The 16,700-nt window shown below is 44.3% G+C and overlaps 1 protein-coding gene across 3 annotated transcripts in view; it reads left to right on the forward strand.

The window, feature by feature from the left end:
* The window catches only part of LOC123759306 (ubiquitin-conjugating enzyme E2 Z), a 70,955-nt gene that overhangs the window by 26,834 nt on the left and 27,421 nt on the right, over window positions 1-16,700 (forward strand). The window contains exons 6-7 of one of the 3 annotated variants that reach the window (XR_006773023.2): window positions 3,926-4,106; window positions 13,064-13,149. Coding sequence is in view for 2 of the 3 variants with exons in the window: in XM_045744190.2 (XP_045600146.1) it covers window positions 3,926-4,106; window positions 13,064-13,083 (201 nt within the window). In the remaining variant the exon portion in view is untranslated. Of the gene's footprint in view, window positions 1-3,925; window positions 4,107-13,063; window positions 14,694-16,700 lie in introns of those variants that run through there. The other 2 variants (XM_045744190.2, XM_045744188.2) reach the window with 2 other exon arrangements.

The raw sequence follows: 16,700 nt of genomic DNA on the forward strand, positions 1-16,700 counted from the left end.
AGACTGCGGATTCATTCTGAACATGTCCTGTCTGAACCACTGGATTTTTGCCCCTCTTTTCGGATGACAACTCTGTCCCAGATCTGGCTACTTTTGGAGCCAGGTGCTTGGATGGTGTCTGGACGTCTGGAATGCATATTGGCATGTCCTGATTCGTCCGGGATTCAGGGACTGGTTAGGTTTTATGGTGGAGCTGCTTTCGCTGCCTTCCATTTGGCCTGAATCTGGCACCTCGTGTATTCATGCATCTCACCCGGGTCACGGTGACCCATTTGCGTCTGTTAGGTGTTTAGGTTCTGGCTTACCTTGACAACTGGCTGGTGTGGGCTACCAGCCAGCTTGTGTCTGCTCACCGGTGGTGTAGTTATTTCCTAACTCGCCGGGTTCAGGTTCCTGGTGAACCAGAGGAAGTCCCATCTGATTTCGTCCCGGGTTCAGACTTGGCTGGATCTTGTGTGGGACTCTCGGACCACTTTCTTGTCTCTCCTTCCGGCGTCGTTGCTGCGATTGTAGTCTCACCTTAGCCTGTTTTGGGAGAGCATGCGGGTCACTCGGAGGTTACTCGAGCAGCTGTGCGGGAGTCTGAACTTCATAGTGGTGATGAGTCACAATAACATGGCTGAAAAATGTTGACTAAACCACACACTCGCATGGTACAGGCTAATACAGTTTGTTGTGCTGGTTTACCCGCCGGGTCAGATTTGGCTTCGACGGCTTTTCTGGTTCCTTCGGGGAACCAGAAAACCTTCTGCTGCTTTCACAATCGTTAGGTTCAGCCTCCGGGGGGCTTTGCATCGGTTGCTGTGTCGCCGGCTTCCTCTTCGGGTTTTTTGGGGTTCAGTGCCATGGCGCCTACCCATTTGATGTGTTCACGAATGCCTTGTCTCTCGGCTGGGGCTTTGTGACCAGTGCTCACCAAGCCGGCCAGGTGTGGTGGGCTCCATCCTTTTGTTGGGCTCACAGCACGGTGCGGGAGTTTGTGGCTGTTTGGCGGGTGCTTCTGGGTGATTGGGTTCTACATTCTCAGGGTTCTACGATCCGACTCCATTCGGACTGTTTCCCGGTGGTTCAGTACCTGAACCGTGCGGGAACTCTTCAGTCCTTGGCTCTTTAGGGCTGGTTTCTTCGAGCGTCACGTCTGCTGGATTCTCAGGGTTTGGTTCAAGTCCAGGGGGTGTCCAATGATCTTGCGGACGGCCTGTCTCATTTCATTCCCCTTAACACAGAATGGACGGTTGACCCCGACTTCTTCAGTTGGCTCTGCTGGAATTGCATCGCGGAGCTCATCGAGGTGTGATTCCTTCCCGAGTTTCGGACAAGGAATTCGGCAGTCATCCCGGATGTGGATCTCTCTGCATCGGTGTGGTCCTGGCATCTTCCTGTCTATGTGGTGCCCTTCCCCAACTGCGAGGCCGTCGCAGTGGACGCCTTTAGCAGGACTGGTCAAGGTAGGGTTAGCCGTACCTCTATTCCCCAGTCCAGCTGTTACTTCGAGTCCTGGCTTGGTTGGAGACTTAACAGGGGAGACTAGTCCTGTTGGCTCCTTGGTGACCGGCCCAGCCTTGGTTTCAGGTGCTTGCTCGGTATCTGAACCTGCGATGTTTTCCGCGGCTCCGACTTTTTCAGCAGATCGGCCGCAGTCAAGTACCTGGCTGGTTCGGTCTTCTCTTCCTCTTTTCGCGTCTGGTGTTTCTGACGCGGGTCTATCACCATTTATATGGTGATCGGGTGGCATCATTGATATTGATGGTGTCCCACCTGCGAACTTTGTCTCAGTGACAGTATGAAGTTTCCTGGCGCTCTTTCTGCCATTTTCTCTCTCTTCATAGGTTGTCCTCTGTTTCAGATAGGGATGTCTTGTCCTTTCTTTCTTGGCTTTTTCAGGACCACCATTTGATGCCTAATACTGTCACCTCATATCGTGCAGCGCTGGCGGAGCCGCTTCAGCTTGCGTTTGGGGTGGATGTTACTTCCACCCTGTTCCATAAGCTTTCTCATGCTTTGTTTCACCTCCGGCCTGCTTATGTGCCACCTGAGCCGTCCTGGTCTTTGGACAGAGTGCTCTTTTTTCTGTCTTCTCCTCGGTTTGTTGTGGCCCCTTCAGTTCAGGATTGTTTTTCTAGGGCTCTTTTTCTTGTTGGCATTGGTTTCTGGGGGTCAGGTTGGGGAGCTTCTTGCTCTCCTCCGGCGCAGGGGTTTATGCTAATACCTGGTTGATGGGGTTCTGGGAGTTCTTCTACTCCCCAAGCCCACCCCGAGGCCAGGCTTTTCTTGTGAGAGTTTGGTCCACTAGGCTGTTGCTTGGAGCGGCCCGCAGGCCCACATACCCACCACAGTCCGGACCACCCCGGATGCTCTTTTGGACGGGGTGATAGGTTTGTTCGTTTGCAGTCGTCTCCTTCTTTTCCGATGAAGAATAAGACTGCTGCTTTCCGGAGGGGGTCCTTGGGTTGTTGTTGCTTGGTTGGACAGGCCGTGGATGCATCATGTGGTGTGTCCGGTTGCAACTCTCCTCCGTTATTTGCTTGCCATGGCCTCTGTGACTGGGAGCGCGCTTTGGGTTGATCAGGTTTCCCTTCTTCCCTTTTCTCGGGTTCGGGTCTCTCAATTCGTCCTCAGGGTTGTTCGGTCTAGCCCGCCTGCTGTCTATCCCCCGCGAGGGGGATAGAGGTACAGGGAGTCTGTTCCTCCTGTCTGTTCCTAGAGTGTTCAGGGAGTCCCATGACGTTAATAAGTTTGCTGCACTTGCTGCCGTCTCCGGAAACATGTCATTGGCAGACATTTGTGCACGGGGTCTTTGGTGGTCAAAGAGGATCCTGGCTGCACACTACCTCATAAATGTTCCTGGGCCTAGTCAGGCCTGTGTTGCTTTGGGTTGGCGGTTGCAGCCTGTAGTCACGACTTCGAGTTGAGGTGTGAGCACTGACTGCCTCCTGGGTAAGTCCCTCTAGTGTTCATCTTTAGTGAAGTAGCTCCGGGGAACCTAAGGGGTTCCCCCCAGAAAACCAGCGTTGAATGTAATGAACGCCATTTTCTGGGTAAGACCCAGAGGCTCCCCGACAACCTCCCTCCAGTCGACGTTTTTTTCTCAAGTTTTAAAATCCAGCCTCAAACTGGAGGGTGGATCACTGGCACGGGGGTCTGGGGCTCCTCCTTCCCCCTCCCGGGGAAGAGGGAGCTGTGCAGACATGCGGCGCAGCACGTGTGATGTCATATTTGTTTGCTCGTTTTCAATTGAGGAGTTCTGTCCAATCGTTAGTCTATTTTTGTAGTTTTAACCAGAATAGGGGGGTTTGTTTTAAAGCGCCACCTTTCTGGGTGCCTGGCCCAGTCGATGGTAGACATAGAATGCTCCAAATCCCATGTGCATTTCTATAGACCATTGCTCCTTGTGCCTCTCGGGGGGGGGGGGGGATAAGTTCTGGCTCGTGGTCCCCGGTAGACCTAGAGCTCCATTCACACTGACTAATGCCGAAGTCTAACGATATGCACATCAGACTGGATAGCTCCGAGAAGCCTCCAGGGTCTCGCCCAGAAAATGACGTTTCATTACATTCAACGCTGTTTTTTTACCATGTGGGGTTTGTTTTGTTACACCTACCATTCTGGGTGCCAGACCCCTGGTTGATGGCAGACATGGGGGTTTCCATTGACCATTGCTCTTCGTGCTTCTGAGGGGCCCAGGTTCTGGCTCGTGGTCCCCAGTAGGCAAAACTCCAAATGACTGATGCCACGGTTTAATGTCCTGTACATACATATCAGCCCAGTAAGCTCCGGGGAGCCTCCGGGGCTCATCCAGAAAATGGTGTTTCATTACATTCAACGCTGGGTTTTTTATAAAGGGTTTTATGTTAAGTTGTAGATAGCTTTGTTAATATTTTGTGAATTTTTTCAGTTTTGTTCTCATAGCACTACTAATTTTCAGGATCCTTTTGGAGAGAGGCGAGGTCGTTTTCAGTATGGTATATTGCTGAAACACCTGAAAAAATTGAAGATAAAGTTGAAGGCAAGTGGTATCCCAGAAGTACCTGAGGCTCCTATCTCAACAGAAAATGATGATGTTTCGAGTATATCTGAGAGTGATGAAGGCTCACCAGCAAGTGAAGGTGAAGAGTAAGGCACTTAATTAAGTAGAAAAAAGATTTTACATATATAAATGTATATATATATATATATATATATATATATATATATATATATATATATATATATATATATATATATATATATATATATATATATATATATATATGTATATATATATATATATATATATATATATATATATATATATATATATATATATATATATAAATGTTTAAATTGAGGTAGATGATTAACTGACTTGTTCACACTTGAGTTTCACGTTCTGCATATAATCTTAAATTTCTGTGTCTGTGTATGGTAAGTTGTTGAATTGATTTCATTAATTATAGCTTTTTTTTCACGAGAGACATTATCTTTTTATCTCAAAGTTACAAAAAGAATCATACTTTGACTAATATTAATAAATTTGTCTTTGTATTAAGTGTTCTGTAATATTATTGTGGCTGATTTTCATTTCCATAAATTCAAATTTTGTTAGATACAAAGAAATGTGAAACACAGGTATTATTTGATAATGTGATGTAAGATGTTATTAAAAGGCCATCTAAAGGTGAGAAAGCATGGTATAGACTCGGTTGTTAAAACTAATGATCTGTCAGTTGACTGCTTGGTAACTGTGTTTTGTTAAGACAACCCCACTGCCTTACAACATGTGATGATACCCCCCCCATACTATTGTCATTTTCTGTTCATCCATTACTTGACGTAATGATGTCAGCATTCTGGGAGAAATGAGTAATGTTCGTAAATTTGGAAAGACAATAGAAGGTTTCTCTGTATCTGTGCTGTCTCCCTTTGTTGTGTGTGTGTGTGTGGGGAGGAATTCTGTCAGAGAAGGGTGTTTAGCAGTCCTAAGGAAGTGTGGCAACTGTGGCCACCGTATTGGAACAACATACACTGTAGCATGCTGGTAACACTGCAGGCTGTTGGGTTTAGTTCCTGTTTTGAATGCAGTGTTGGTACTTGTATTACTTTCACTACATGCGCTTTCCAAATGTCGTCAAAAAAAATAATTTTGTTTATTTTGGTACTGGTATTTTATCACATGCATGAAAGCAACGCATTACTGCTAGTCTTATTACTAGTGTTGCCGTCATCATGCCAGCATTTCTTGTGTTTTTGTTGAGTAGATCAACAAAATATGTGATTGATTGACACCTGAAGGCTTGCTTCTGCCTGCATCTAAGTACACATATACAAGGGTACTTGTATATTTTGTAATTGAGTTTATATTCACACACTCATCCTAGTTTCCACTAGTATTATGCAAAATTTATTTTCATTAGCATTGTTTCAATGTCCTCTGTGATCTTTTGTAAGACTTTATCTTGAGTGTCTTTGTTTTGCAATTTCTCATTTTAAAATCAAGGTGGAATGTGTGTAATTCTGACTGTTTTGCTCATTATTCTTATCTTTTGTGGTGAGTCTGACAGAAATTGGTTTGTACTTACTTACATAGCAAATGTCAACTACTTGTTACATTTGATTTCACACATACACTGTAAATGTTAACTTGGTACAATATTTTTAAACTAAGAACTATTCTTTATCAGTGGTATATTTGTTTCAGTTTTTTTCAAGTTGAGATCTGCAATTCAGGTATATCTGATCACGAGGTTATATTGCAATATGAAATGAGCATGTCTTTTCTGTGGGGAGCCCCCTATGGCTCTCTGGAGCTATCTGGCTAATGTGTGATATATTAGTCTGGGGCATTAGTCTATGTGGAGTTCAGCCTACCGGGGACCATGAGCCAGAACCTGACCCCCTTAGAGAGATTTCAGGAGCAATGGCCCTGGAAAAACTCCCCTATGGTTGGGGATTTTCCTTATCTGCCATCGACCAGGGTTAGGCACCCAGAAAGGTAGGATTACAAAACAAAGCCCACATGGTAAAAAAAAAATGCAATAAAAACCGAAAAGAGTGGCAGAACTTCCTCCAATCCCAAGGAAACGGGCAAACGTCACACTCCAATACAGCGCCACTCGTCCGTGCAGCCCTACCCTCCCTGTGCTGGCTATTTAGCACTTCAGTTCATTAGCTAATATGGTCCGGGGCAGATGTCTTCTCTGCCTTCGATTTCCTAAGGCGGTGTTTTGCCTCTGTGGCGTCCTCTGCATTGTTGTTGTGTGTGGTGGCCAGGTGTCCTCATCAGGACCGAGGCTTGCATCCTTCCTTAGGTGCCCTGTGAGTACTGTCCTTCCGTATTAGGGTTCCCTTCCCTGGCGCATTCGGGACGCCATTTCCGTAGGGGTTTTTGCTGCTGCGAGGCCCAGATTCCGCCACCATGATGGATCCGTCCTTATTTGAGTTTGGGTCTTCTTCCCCATATTGGGTGCGTTTGGAGGTTCCGGAGTCTTCCTGGCTGACAGACTGCCCATTCTTTTCACTGGGGCATGGCATGGGTTCTTTCAGACCCGTACGCTTGAGTGGCGAGAAACTTATACCATTCTGCAGATTTACCTGGGGGGGGCAAATTTGAGCACCTTAGTACTTGCTTGTTTGCCCCTGTGTTTTCTCAGGATGTTGGCCTTGTGCACCTGCCTGTGCAGGTTCTTACCCTTTCGGCATCCTTGATTGCTGAGGATTTGCGCGCTCGTTGGCATTTGGCTTCGGTCTTGTACTTCTTTTCCCTTCTCGAGCTGTCTTCAGTCTGGTCCCGTGGATTCCTTGGCCCTCTTTTCGGATGACCACTCTCTCTCAGATCCGGCTTCTTTTGGAGCTGGATGCCTGGATGGTGTTCCTGGACCTCAAGGATGCATATTGGCATGTTCCTATTCATCCGAGGTTCAGGGACCGGCTAGGTTTTGTGGTGGGACATCAGGCTTACTGCTTTTGTTGCCTTCATTTTGGCTTGAATCTGGCACCTTGTGTATTCACGTGTCTTAAACAGGTCGTGGTGACCCGTCTGCGTCTGCTAGGTAGGTCCTGGCCTACCTCAACGACCGGCAGGTGTGGGCTCCCAGTCAGTCCTCTTGTCTGCTTGCCAGGGGTGTGATTCTTCCCCAGCTCGACGGGTTCTGGTTCCTGGTGAACTGGAGGAAGTTCCATTTGGTTCTGTCCCAGATTCGGACTTGGCTGGGTCTTTTGTGGGGCTCTTGGACCGCTTCCATGTCTCTTCCTCCAAATTCAAGTTCCGCCTTTGGCTGTTTCTGGGGGGGGGGAGTGTTCCAGGTCACTTGGCAGTTGCTCGAGCAGTTTTGCAGGAGTTTGAACTTTGTTGTGCTAGTTTACCCACTGCGTCGGGTTTGGCTTCGGCATCTGTTCAGGTTCCTTCGGGGCTCTGCCTCTCTCACAATCACTGGGTTTGCACTTCGGGGACCTTGTGTCAGTTGCACGATGACAGTATGACGTTTCCTGGCATTCTTTACGTCATTTTCTCTCTTTTTATAGGTTACTTCTATTTCTGATCAGTTTGTCTTGTCCTTTCTGTCTTGTTTTTTTCAGAACTGTCGTTTGATGCCTAATATTGCCGCCTCGTATCATGCGGCGCTGGCAGAGCTACTCTAGCTTGCGTTCGGGGTGGATCTCATTTCTACCCCGTTCCGTAAGCTTTCTCGTGCTTTGTTTCACCTCTGGCCTGCTCATGCGCTGCCTAAGCCATCCTGGTTCTTGGACAGGGTGCTCTCCTGTCTTACCTCTCCTCGGTTTGTGGTGGCTCCTTTGGTTCTAGATTGTTTTTGCAAGGCTCTGTTTCTGTTGGCTTTGGCCTCTGGGAATCTGGTCAGAGAGCTTCATGCTCTCCTCCGGCGCAGGGGATTCTGCTCCTTCAGTCCGGGTGCTCGGTTTGTTTGGTTTCAGCCTTCTCCTTTTCTGGTGAAGAACAAGACGGCTACTTTCTGGATGGGTCCTTGGGTCATTGATGCTTGGTTACTCAGGCCGAGAATGCATCATGTGTTGTCCGGTTGTGGCTCTTCATCATTATCTGCACGCTTTAACTTCAGTGACTGGGGATGTTCCTTGAGTTGATCCAGTTTCCCTCGTTCTCTGTTCTAGGGCTCGGGCCTCCCAGATCATCCGCAGGGTTAAGTCTAGCTAGCCTGCAGTCTATCCTCGTGCCCATGACATTAGGAAGTTTGCTGCGTTGGCTGCCGTGTTTGGCAACATGTCCTGGGCTGATATTTGGGCGTGGGGATTTTGGAGGTCGAACAGGGTCCTGGCTACCAGTTATTTGGTTAATATTCCTGCTCCTGGGTGTTCCTGTGTTGCTTTGGGTCGCAGATTGCAGCCAGTTGTCTCGACTTTGTGTAATTACCTAAGTGTAGTTACAGGATGAGAGCTACGCTCGTGGTGTCCCGTCTTCCAAGCACTCTTTGTCATATAACGCTTTCATATAACGGAAGTTCGGAAGTGTTGAGGAGTCTGTGGTGGCTGCCTCCCGGGGTAAGTCCCTCTTTTCCTTATCTTTGGGTATTTAGCTCCAAAGAGCCATAGGGGCTTCCCACAGAAAACTAGCACTGAATGTGATGAAATGCCATTTTCTGGGTGAGCCCTAGAGGCTCCCTGGCAACCCTCTTCCCCCTCCAAGGCTCTGTTTCTGTTGGGTTTGGTCTCTGGGAGTCTGGTTGGAGAGCTTCATGCTCTCCTCCGGCACAGGCTCGGCAGTTTTTTGTGTTATTTGATGCTTAGCTTCCGAACTTGAGTGCTAGGTAGCTGGCGCGGGGGAGGCCCGGGGCTCCCCCTTCCCTGAGAGGGAGGGCGCGGGGAGCCCCGGGCTGTGTGGACGAACAGAGCGGCAGTGGAGCGTGACATGCTTGTTTCCTTGGGATTGGAGGGAGTTCTGCTTCTCTTTTCGGCGTCTGCTTTCGTACCATGTGGGGTTTTATGTCTACCTTTCTGGGTGCCTAACCCCGATCGATGACAGATAAGGAAAACCCCAACCACAGTGGTTTCCAGGGCCATTGCTCTCTGAAACCTCTCTGAGCATGGCAGGTTCTGGCTCGTGGTTCCTGGTAGGCTGAACGCCATACACTGATGCCCCGGTCTAATATGTTTTACATTAGCCTGATAGCTCAAGTGAGCCCCCAGGTCCCACCCAGAAAATGACGTTTCATTATATTCAACGCTGGTTCTATTAATATTTTTTTTTCAAATCTAAGGGGTGGTACTGGAGTCAAAGTGTTTTGATGACCAAACCACACACTAGAAAATGAAGAGGAGACGATGTTTCAGTCCGTCCTGGACCATTATCATGTCAAGGATGGACGGACTGAAACGTCGTTGTCTCATCTTCTGGTGTGTGCTTTAGTCATCATGTCTTCTGTCATGTTATGGTGACTCAATGTCTGCATAGAAGTGTTTTCTTTATGGGCTAAGCGCTTTCCCCCTTCACTGCTCATTTGAAGGCTTGCCTCAGAACTCTATTTGCTAACCACTCTTACATCAAAGTCCCCCAATTACTGCTGGGTGTACCAGGACGAGCAATAAAGAAATGATCCTCAACCATCTTGCCCTGCCCAGGATTCAAACACAAGTTTTAATTCCTAATTTGGCTAATAAAGAATTGTTTCTAGGAGCGCATTTACTTGAATATTAATTCCAATCTTATAATATGTGATTGAAAATAGATTTATATGACATTGCATTTAATGCATCATTATTAATTAGCAGTAGATGTAATTGTTTAAAATTTCTCTGTATAGTTTATATATATAATTAAACAGCAAGTTACATTATTGTTTTGATGAAATTCAGTGTGTGGAATATCACTGTTGTCCCATTGCTTACATACTGATAAAGGTTTGTGTGTGGCACTGACTTTTGTATTTAGCTCTACATGAGAGAGACAAAGTTTAGCAATTTACTTCAATAGTCTGTACTGTATAGATAAAAATCACCAGTAATATAAAGAAAATAATATAATAATAATAATAATAATAATAATAATAATAATAATAATAAGAGTATTTTGTTAATCATTTTTTTTATTGGTAAGCTTAGTAATGTAAATTCCCAGCATTTGATCTTCATGCCAAAAGTTTGTCCGTGTATCTATCTACCTTGGTCACTGGTACGCCCTTATCTGTAGTCAAGGGGTGGGGGTGGGGTTCCCTACATTTAACATCAACCATTTTCACAGCTTGGGGTGACATCGACTATTTTCACAGCTTGGGGTGACATCAACTATTTTCACAGCTTGGGGTGACATCGACCATTTTGACAGTTTGGGGTATTGGAGGTGGCACATGTATATTTGATGATGGTTTTGCTAGCTCATGAGTGCTGCTGATGCTGACATTATGCACTTGCATTAAAATAATTACACTGTAAAGCAAATGGATGTTTCATGATGGGTGAGGAGAGGTGGCACTCGTACTAGATCAAGGGACCCCTTGAGTTACATTCCCACTGAAAAAGCAGTGTTTTATGTTTGGTTGAAGCTATTTTTTAGAGTATTGTACTGGTATTTGTATAATCAGGTTTGTTATTGTGACTCCAGATCCATGGCTGTATTTACTTGTAAATACCTCAGTCCTTGACCTGATTGTGACCAACTTGCCTTTCCAAGGGACCATGGCCATAAAGAAAATAAAAAACATTATTTTAAAACAGGAAGCAGATAAGGTGCTATTTAATGAAAAGAATGAGGAGGAACCTACAAATACAATAATAACTTTAAAAGGATAATAAGTGTGAGAATGCGCAATGAACTATAAAGCGGTGTAAATGTTCGGCAAGGTACGCTACAGAACATAAATGTAGTTAGGGACACAACTACAACATACAATAACAGTCTATTTAATGTTATTTTTTATAGTAAATAATTACTGAAATTAGAATATTTTACATTACTAGAGATTCAAAAGTATTAAAAAACAGTGCAATAGTTTAGGTTAAACTGAAATTCTGGATAAATGAAAGCAAATATCGTGTGGCATAATTGTTTGGCAGGTTGTTATTTTGGTATACATATAACCGCATGCTTTCCGGATGCCACTTATCCGGATATGCCTGTTATCCATTTTGGGATTGTCTGAATAACTGGTGAGGCAGGCGGTTCAAATAAAAATGTGTTATAAAGTCGTGAGGCCAACGCCAGCCAGGCCCAAGGTTGTTGGAGATTGCATGGGTGGGAGATGGGCCTAGTATGGTCACCCAGTGACCATATTGGGTGCCACGTGAGCAGTGTTCATACACTGATGGATGGCTCAGAAGCTTTAAACTTTGCCGTGGCATTAGGTATGTGGTGAAAGGCAGTCTGCTGAGGATACCTCATCACCATTAATCTCTTCTGCAGTCAACCCATCATCATCATCATCATCATCATCATCCACACCACCTTTTCAATCTAAATAACAATGCTCCGTCAACTATAATCTTCAAGTTAAGAAGTGGATCAGAACTAATTATATTGGCTAGTACAAATAAAATTCTGTTGAATTTCTGCAATAAAATTTTCAAATTTTTCCCCCCAACTTTTCAGGGTTACAAACCACTTATCCGGAGAAAACAGGTTATTCATTCAGTCTTGGTCCCGAGGTGTCCGGAAAGCATGTGGGTACTGGACTTTTATTATGTATAATAATACATATATTATGTATATATAATATACAAAGTATGTATAATAAATAATAATATACATTCTGTATAATTTTAAGATGTACTAAAAATCAAATATTGAATGTAATGAAACACTTTTCTGGTGTGCCATTGAGAGCTTCTCGAGCTAAAGCATTGGGACTGCCAAGCTATAAGGAATTAACCCATGCCTCTGAGACCTACTCGGGTCTACTTGGAGCCAGGACCAAAATCTGAATTAAGGTGAGTAGGCGCTTGTGGATCAGAGGTAAACTCATAAACTCAAAGCCGAGATAAAAGCACTAGAAAGTATAAGACCATAAAGGGGATACTGTATATTGTATATATAATCTTGACCCCTGGAATCAACCCAAGGTAACTGCAAGGTAAGAAGGGCGTAACCGCAAGGGGATCTAGCTATTCAGTGTCACCACTAGATACTTGAATACGTTTTGAATTAAAAGCTGAAGCAGCCCCAATATATCTGTACAGGTATGTTTTATATTTGTCAGAAGACTGAGAGGCCTTCAGTAGAACCAATGCTTTGATGAAAAGAACAAGAGATGAAATTTGCAAGAAAATTGAAGCAATTAAGCACAGGATGACAAAAATTCCAGCCCTTGGCTTTTGAGCTATATATGTACATCTCTTAAGCAATTGAAAGGATGGGGATACTTATTAGTTCCGAGACAGAATTCATTATTGATTGTGTGTGTGTGTGGATGATAGATCGTATGGCAGATTTTAGATTGGTGCTACAGTGTGGATATTGCCAAACAAGATTGCTAGTTAAGAAATGGATCATCCTTTTCTCATTTAGTAATATTCTCGTGGTATAGCAGGTCATATGCTGCGTAGCGCTGTTACGCTAAAGTTTAGAAATTAATTCTTGAGAGTTATACTCGTGAGCACAGTTGTGCAGTTGCACAAAAAAGTAACATTGGAATTGGCAAAGATGTGTTTTCTAAAACACTCTCTCTAAATCATTTTCTAAAAAGTTGTGGTGCTTGCATTTAAGTATGCTTGAAGAGAACTACTCTCGGGTTAAGATGCCAGTTGCTCAGGTGGTGCCTACGGTGTTATAAATATCCAGGCAGGCTCTTTGTAATGGTCTGGAATTCATACACCATTTCCCGTAATTCTGCAGGGTGCTAATTGCATATTCTCTAGGTATTCTCATCATTGTTACCTTGTATATTAAAAACCCAGCCCTCACATATGAAAAGATAGGACAATGATAACAGTGGGTGTCTAATTTTGAGCTGCGTTATTGTGACACACAGCGACCTTGTATGTTATTCCATAATGGGATTCCCCTCCCCCTCCCAACATTCTCTTTCAGCTTTTCTCCATATTTAACTCCTTTCCAGCCTTTAGCCATGCTTTGGAAAGTGTTGATTCTTTGAAATGTTATCAATTTTGTAACTTTTGCTTTCAGCTGATTTTGTATTCGAGTAGGCAAAGTTTCTTAACATCGGATTGATGCTGGAGGGATAATGAATGCCTTATAATGGAAACTTTAAGGTCAGGCTTATTATTTTTAATTTACATCATATTTTGCATTATTTAATATTTGATAAATGATAGCCAAAGATCAAATATGATATAATACTTCATTTCTAATTGAAAAGTTAATGTACAATTTTTTTTTTGTTTGTTTCATACTATTACTGTACTTGAAGAAGAATTGATATTGCTGAACTGGTTTTTTCTCATGGGATTGTTGTCCAGTAACACAACCATTTACACACAAGGCTGACACACTCGCTCAGTCATTCACTTACCCACATACTGTAGGCAGTAAAGACAATTGATTGTCTTACTTCCTCAGTGACGGGCATCTTAAAATAGGTTTTGATTGCGGGTGTGGCAGATTGCATTCATCATAATTCAACGTTAATTCTTCCACATTGATTACCATGGCTTGTGTGACTGTTAATCTGTTTGAGTTTTCATCATTCCCTCTAGACATTGTGTATGTTCACAATGTGTCTGTTTTCACGATTGACTTCCAGTGGTATGAATGTGTTGTTACAATAGAGTTAATTCTCAGCAATGTGAAAGCAGAGATACAAATGAGCTATCACCCTTTGACTAACGTTGTGCAACATTTTTTCTTAATAATTATCATGGTATTTAAATGTTGGTTAATTATTTCATGCATTTAAAAGTATTACAGCATTGACTCTTAAGGGTTACTGGCACAACCCAAAATACTTGATGGTTAAGTCTAAACATTTGGTGCATAATAACCTTACCATTATTAAATATATTGTTTCAGAATGGTCAATAATAGCTTAACCCCTGCACTGCATACCTGTTTTTGGCAAAAACTTCATAGTGCAATTGTTAAGGACATATTTTTGTTTTGTTTTTTAAATATTCAGGTAAAGTTAATGTCAATTTTTCCAAACTCGACCATTTTCATTTCAAGACACAAAGAGTGATAAACATTAAAAAAACATTAAAATATAGCCTAATTAAAAAAAATAGTACAACTCTCAGAGCGAGATTTCTCAGTTGGCGCAGCACAGTGGTTAAGGGGTGTGTGTGGTGACTGGGGATAGTTGGTAAACAAATGTTCAGAGTTAACCAGCTTGCAAGTTCATTTTCAAGTTCAATGATGTTGACATATTGTTGATAGCTTGAGTACTCTTTCCCTTCTCTCTCTCAACAAGTTTGTGGAACTATGTTTGTACATAATCAAGCTGTTGTGTCAAATATAGACAAGTAGAGTGCTAGAATGAACCCTTTCTTTTGTACTGCAGTGACTAAACAGAACAAAATTATATTGGATAAGGTTTCTATTCAAGAACTTTTCTGTTTGGTGTGTCTTGAATTTGTATCATTTAAACATTAAGAGCTTAGGTTTGATATTATTATTATACTTAAAAGTTAAATCTATTTGTATCTTTTGCTTGTCATCATATATACACTCCTATACTTTTGTAAATTTTAATATAGAAAAGGTGTTTTGATGTTTCTTCTGATAATGGTACCTAGAGTGCATAAGAAGCATTCAGGTTGTAATTTTTAAAAATAAAATAAACTGTTGCTATGTTACATTGGGTAGAGGCTTTTATTGAAAGATGCTACAGAACTATTTTTGTGCATCTTCTGTTTGTTGAATATTTATTGTGTTTTTGTGTTGTAATATGTAGTGCTCTGTGTATAAGGTGGCCTATTTAGAATCTTACAAATACATATGCAACTCATCTTCCAGTGTTATGAGTTTTTAAACGGTTTTTAAAAAGTCTTAATATCAGTCTAACTTGTAGTCTTCGTACGTCATCTACTTCCCTTATCTTGTGAGTCTCCTGTTCGTCGTGTATTGCTCTGCTTCTCTCATCTTCTGGCTCTTCTGTTCTCTTCGTCCAGTAATAATATGCATATGAGTAGTGGTTGTATGATTGTTGACTTGCTTTATCGTTAATGTGGGAGTATAAAGGTTCTCTGCAGACACTTTTTTTTTTACTTTCTGCTAATATCTTCTTGTGGAGTGTCTCCAATGAGGACAAATTAGGCTTACAAAAATGTTTTGTATAAAATGTTCAAAATTTTTTATATCTACCTCAGCAGGTAGATAGATCATTCTTTAGTATGTACTGCCTGTTAACATAGTCTTTCTGGGGGGAGCCCCGTCGGCTCCCCGGAGCTATCCCAGGCTGATATGCTAATGTCAGACTTTGGCATCAGTCATGTGTATGGAGTTCTTAGGCCTACCGGGGACCACGGCCAGAACCGGGCCCCCTCAGAGAGGCAAGGGGAGCAATGGCCTATAGAAGCCCCCGTGTAGTTGGAAGCATTCTATGTCTGCCATCGACCGGAACAGGCACCCAGAAAGGTAAGCGCCCCAAAACAAACCCCTATTCTGGTTAAAATTGCTACCTAAAACCGAACTAGTGGATAGAACTCCCCAACCGAAAACAAGCAAACTAGTGTGATGTCACACACTGCCGCGCCGCTGTCTGCGCAGCTCCCCCCTCCCCGGGAGGGGGAAGGGGGAGCCCCAGACCCCCCGCGCCGGCTACCCACACCTCAGTTCTTGAGGCTGATGCTATAGGCGATGGTCGTGTGCTCTGGCTCCGGTGTCGCTACTGCACTGTGCTTTGAGTGTGGTGTTAGTTTTGTGGGTGCGAGAGCCAGGAGTTATCTTCAGTACTCGGGCTGCATGCGCCTAGGGCTGCCTTCCCTAGGTGCCCTGTAAGTACTGCCCTTGGGGCTTGGGGGCCACCTTCCACAGGCTCCTCGGGGTCTGCCTCTGCTGGTCCGTTTTACCTTTAGGTTTTTCGGCCGCCTGTTGGGCTCTTGGGTGTTCTGTTCTCCCTTGTTACCGGCAGGTAAGAGGCAGTTTGCACTGGTAGGGGCGCAGGGTGCTGCTCAGCTTGTCATTCCCGACATCGCGGCCGGCTCTGTTCCTTGGGGTTCGCTGTCCTCTTGCGGGGTTTTGTTTTTCTTTTTGTTTTTGCCTGGTGGGGGGTTCTGTCATTTTATTCAGTTTGTTTTTGCCCTTCCACTGTTCTCCTCGGTGGCGCCCCCTGCTAGGTCCCCGTGAGTGTACACGTCCCTGGGGTTCAGCTTTAGAAGTTTGCTTGGTAGTTTTGGGCGCCGGTTTGCAGCACCCTGCCTGGGACTACCTGAGCGCGAGTCCTCTTAAAGTAAACGCTCAGGACCCTGGGAATCCCCTAGGGGGCGCGTGGGTCCGATGGATGTGACCCCGGAGTCCCCACTCGCTGTGTGCGAGTTTGAGGGTTGCTCGGTCCCCTTGTCTCAGGGTGACCCTCATTGTTTTTGCCTCTGCCACGCTGCCTGTTGGGTCGGTGATACTTTCGACCCTGAGTCCTGTGAGTGTTGCTGCTTGCTTGTGACTCAATTTACCCAATCCTCTGATGATTCTATTCGGGTACAGGCGGCACGTGCGTTGCAGTCTAGGTTTCGTCTGTTGCAACGCGCTCGGTTGGTTGCTTCCCCGGATGCCCCGGGGCTGCCCCGCTTTGCTTTTCGAGACCCGGACTTGCGGGTGGGGGTCGCTTCGATCCTGGTTCAGTCCGCACCTCCTCGTCCTTCCCCTTCTG

This window comes from Procambarus clarkii, chromosome 32 (assembly GCF_040958095.1).
Source record: "Procambarus clarkii isolate CNS0578487 chromosome 32, FALCON_Pclarkii_2.0, whole genome shotgun sequence".
NCBI classification, from domain to species: domain Eukaryota; kingdom Metazoa; phylum Arthropoda; class Malacostraca; order Decapoda; family Cambaridae; genus Procambarus; species Procambarus clarkii.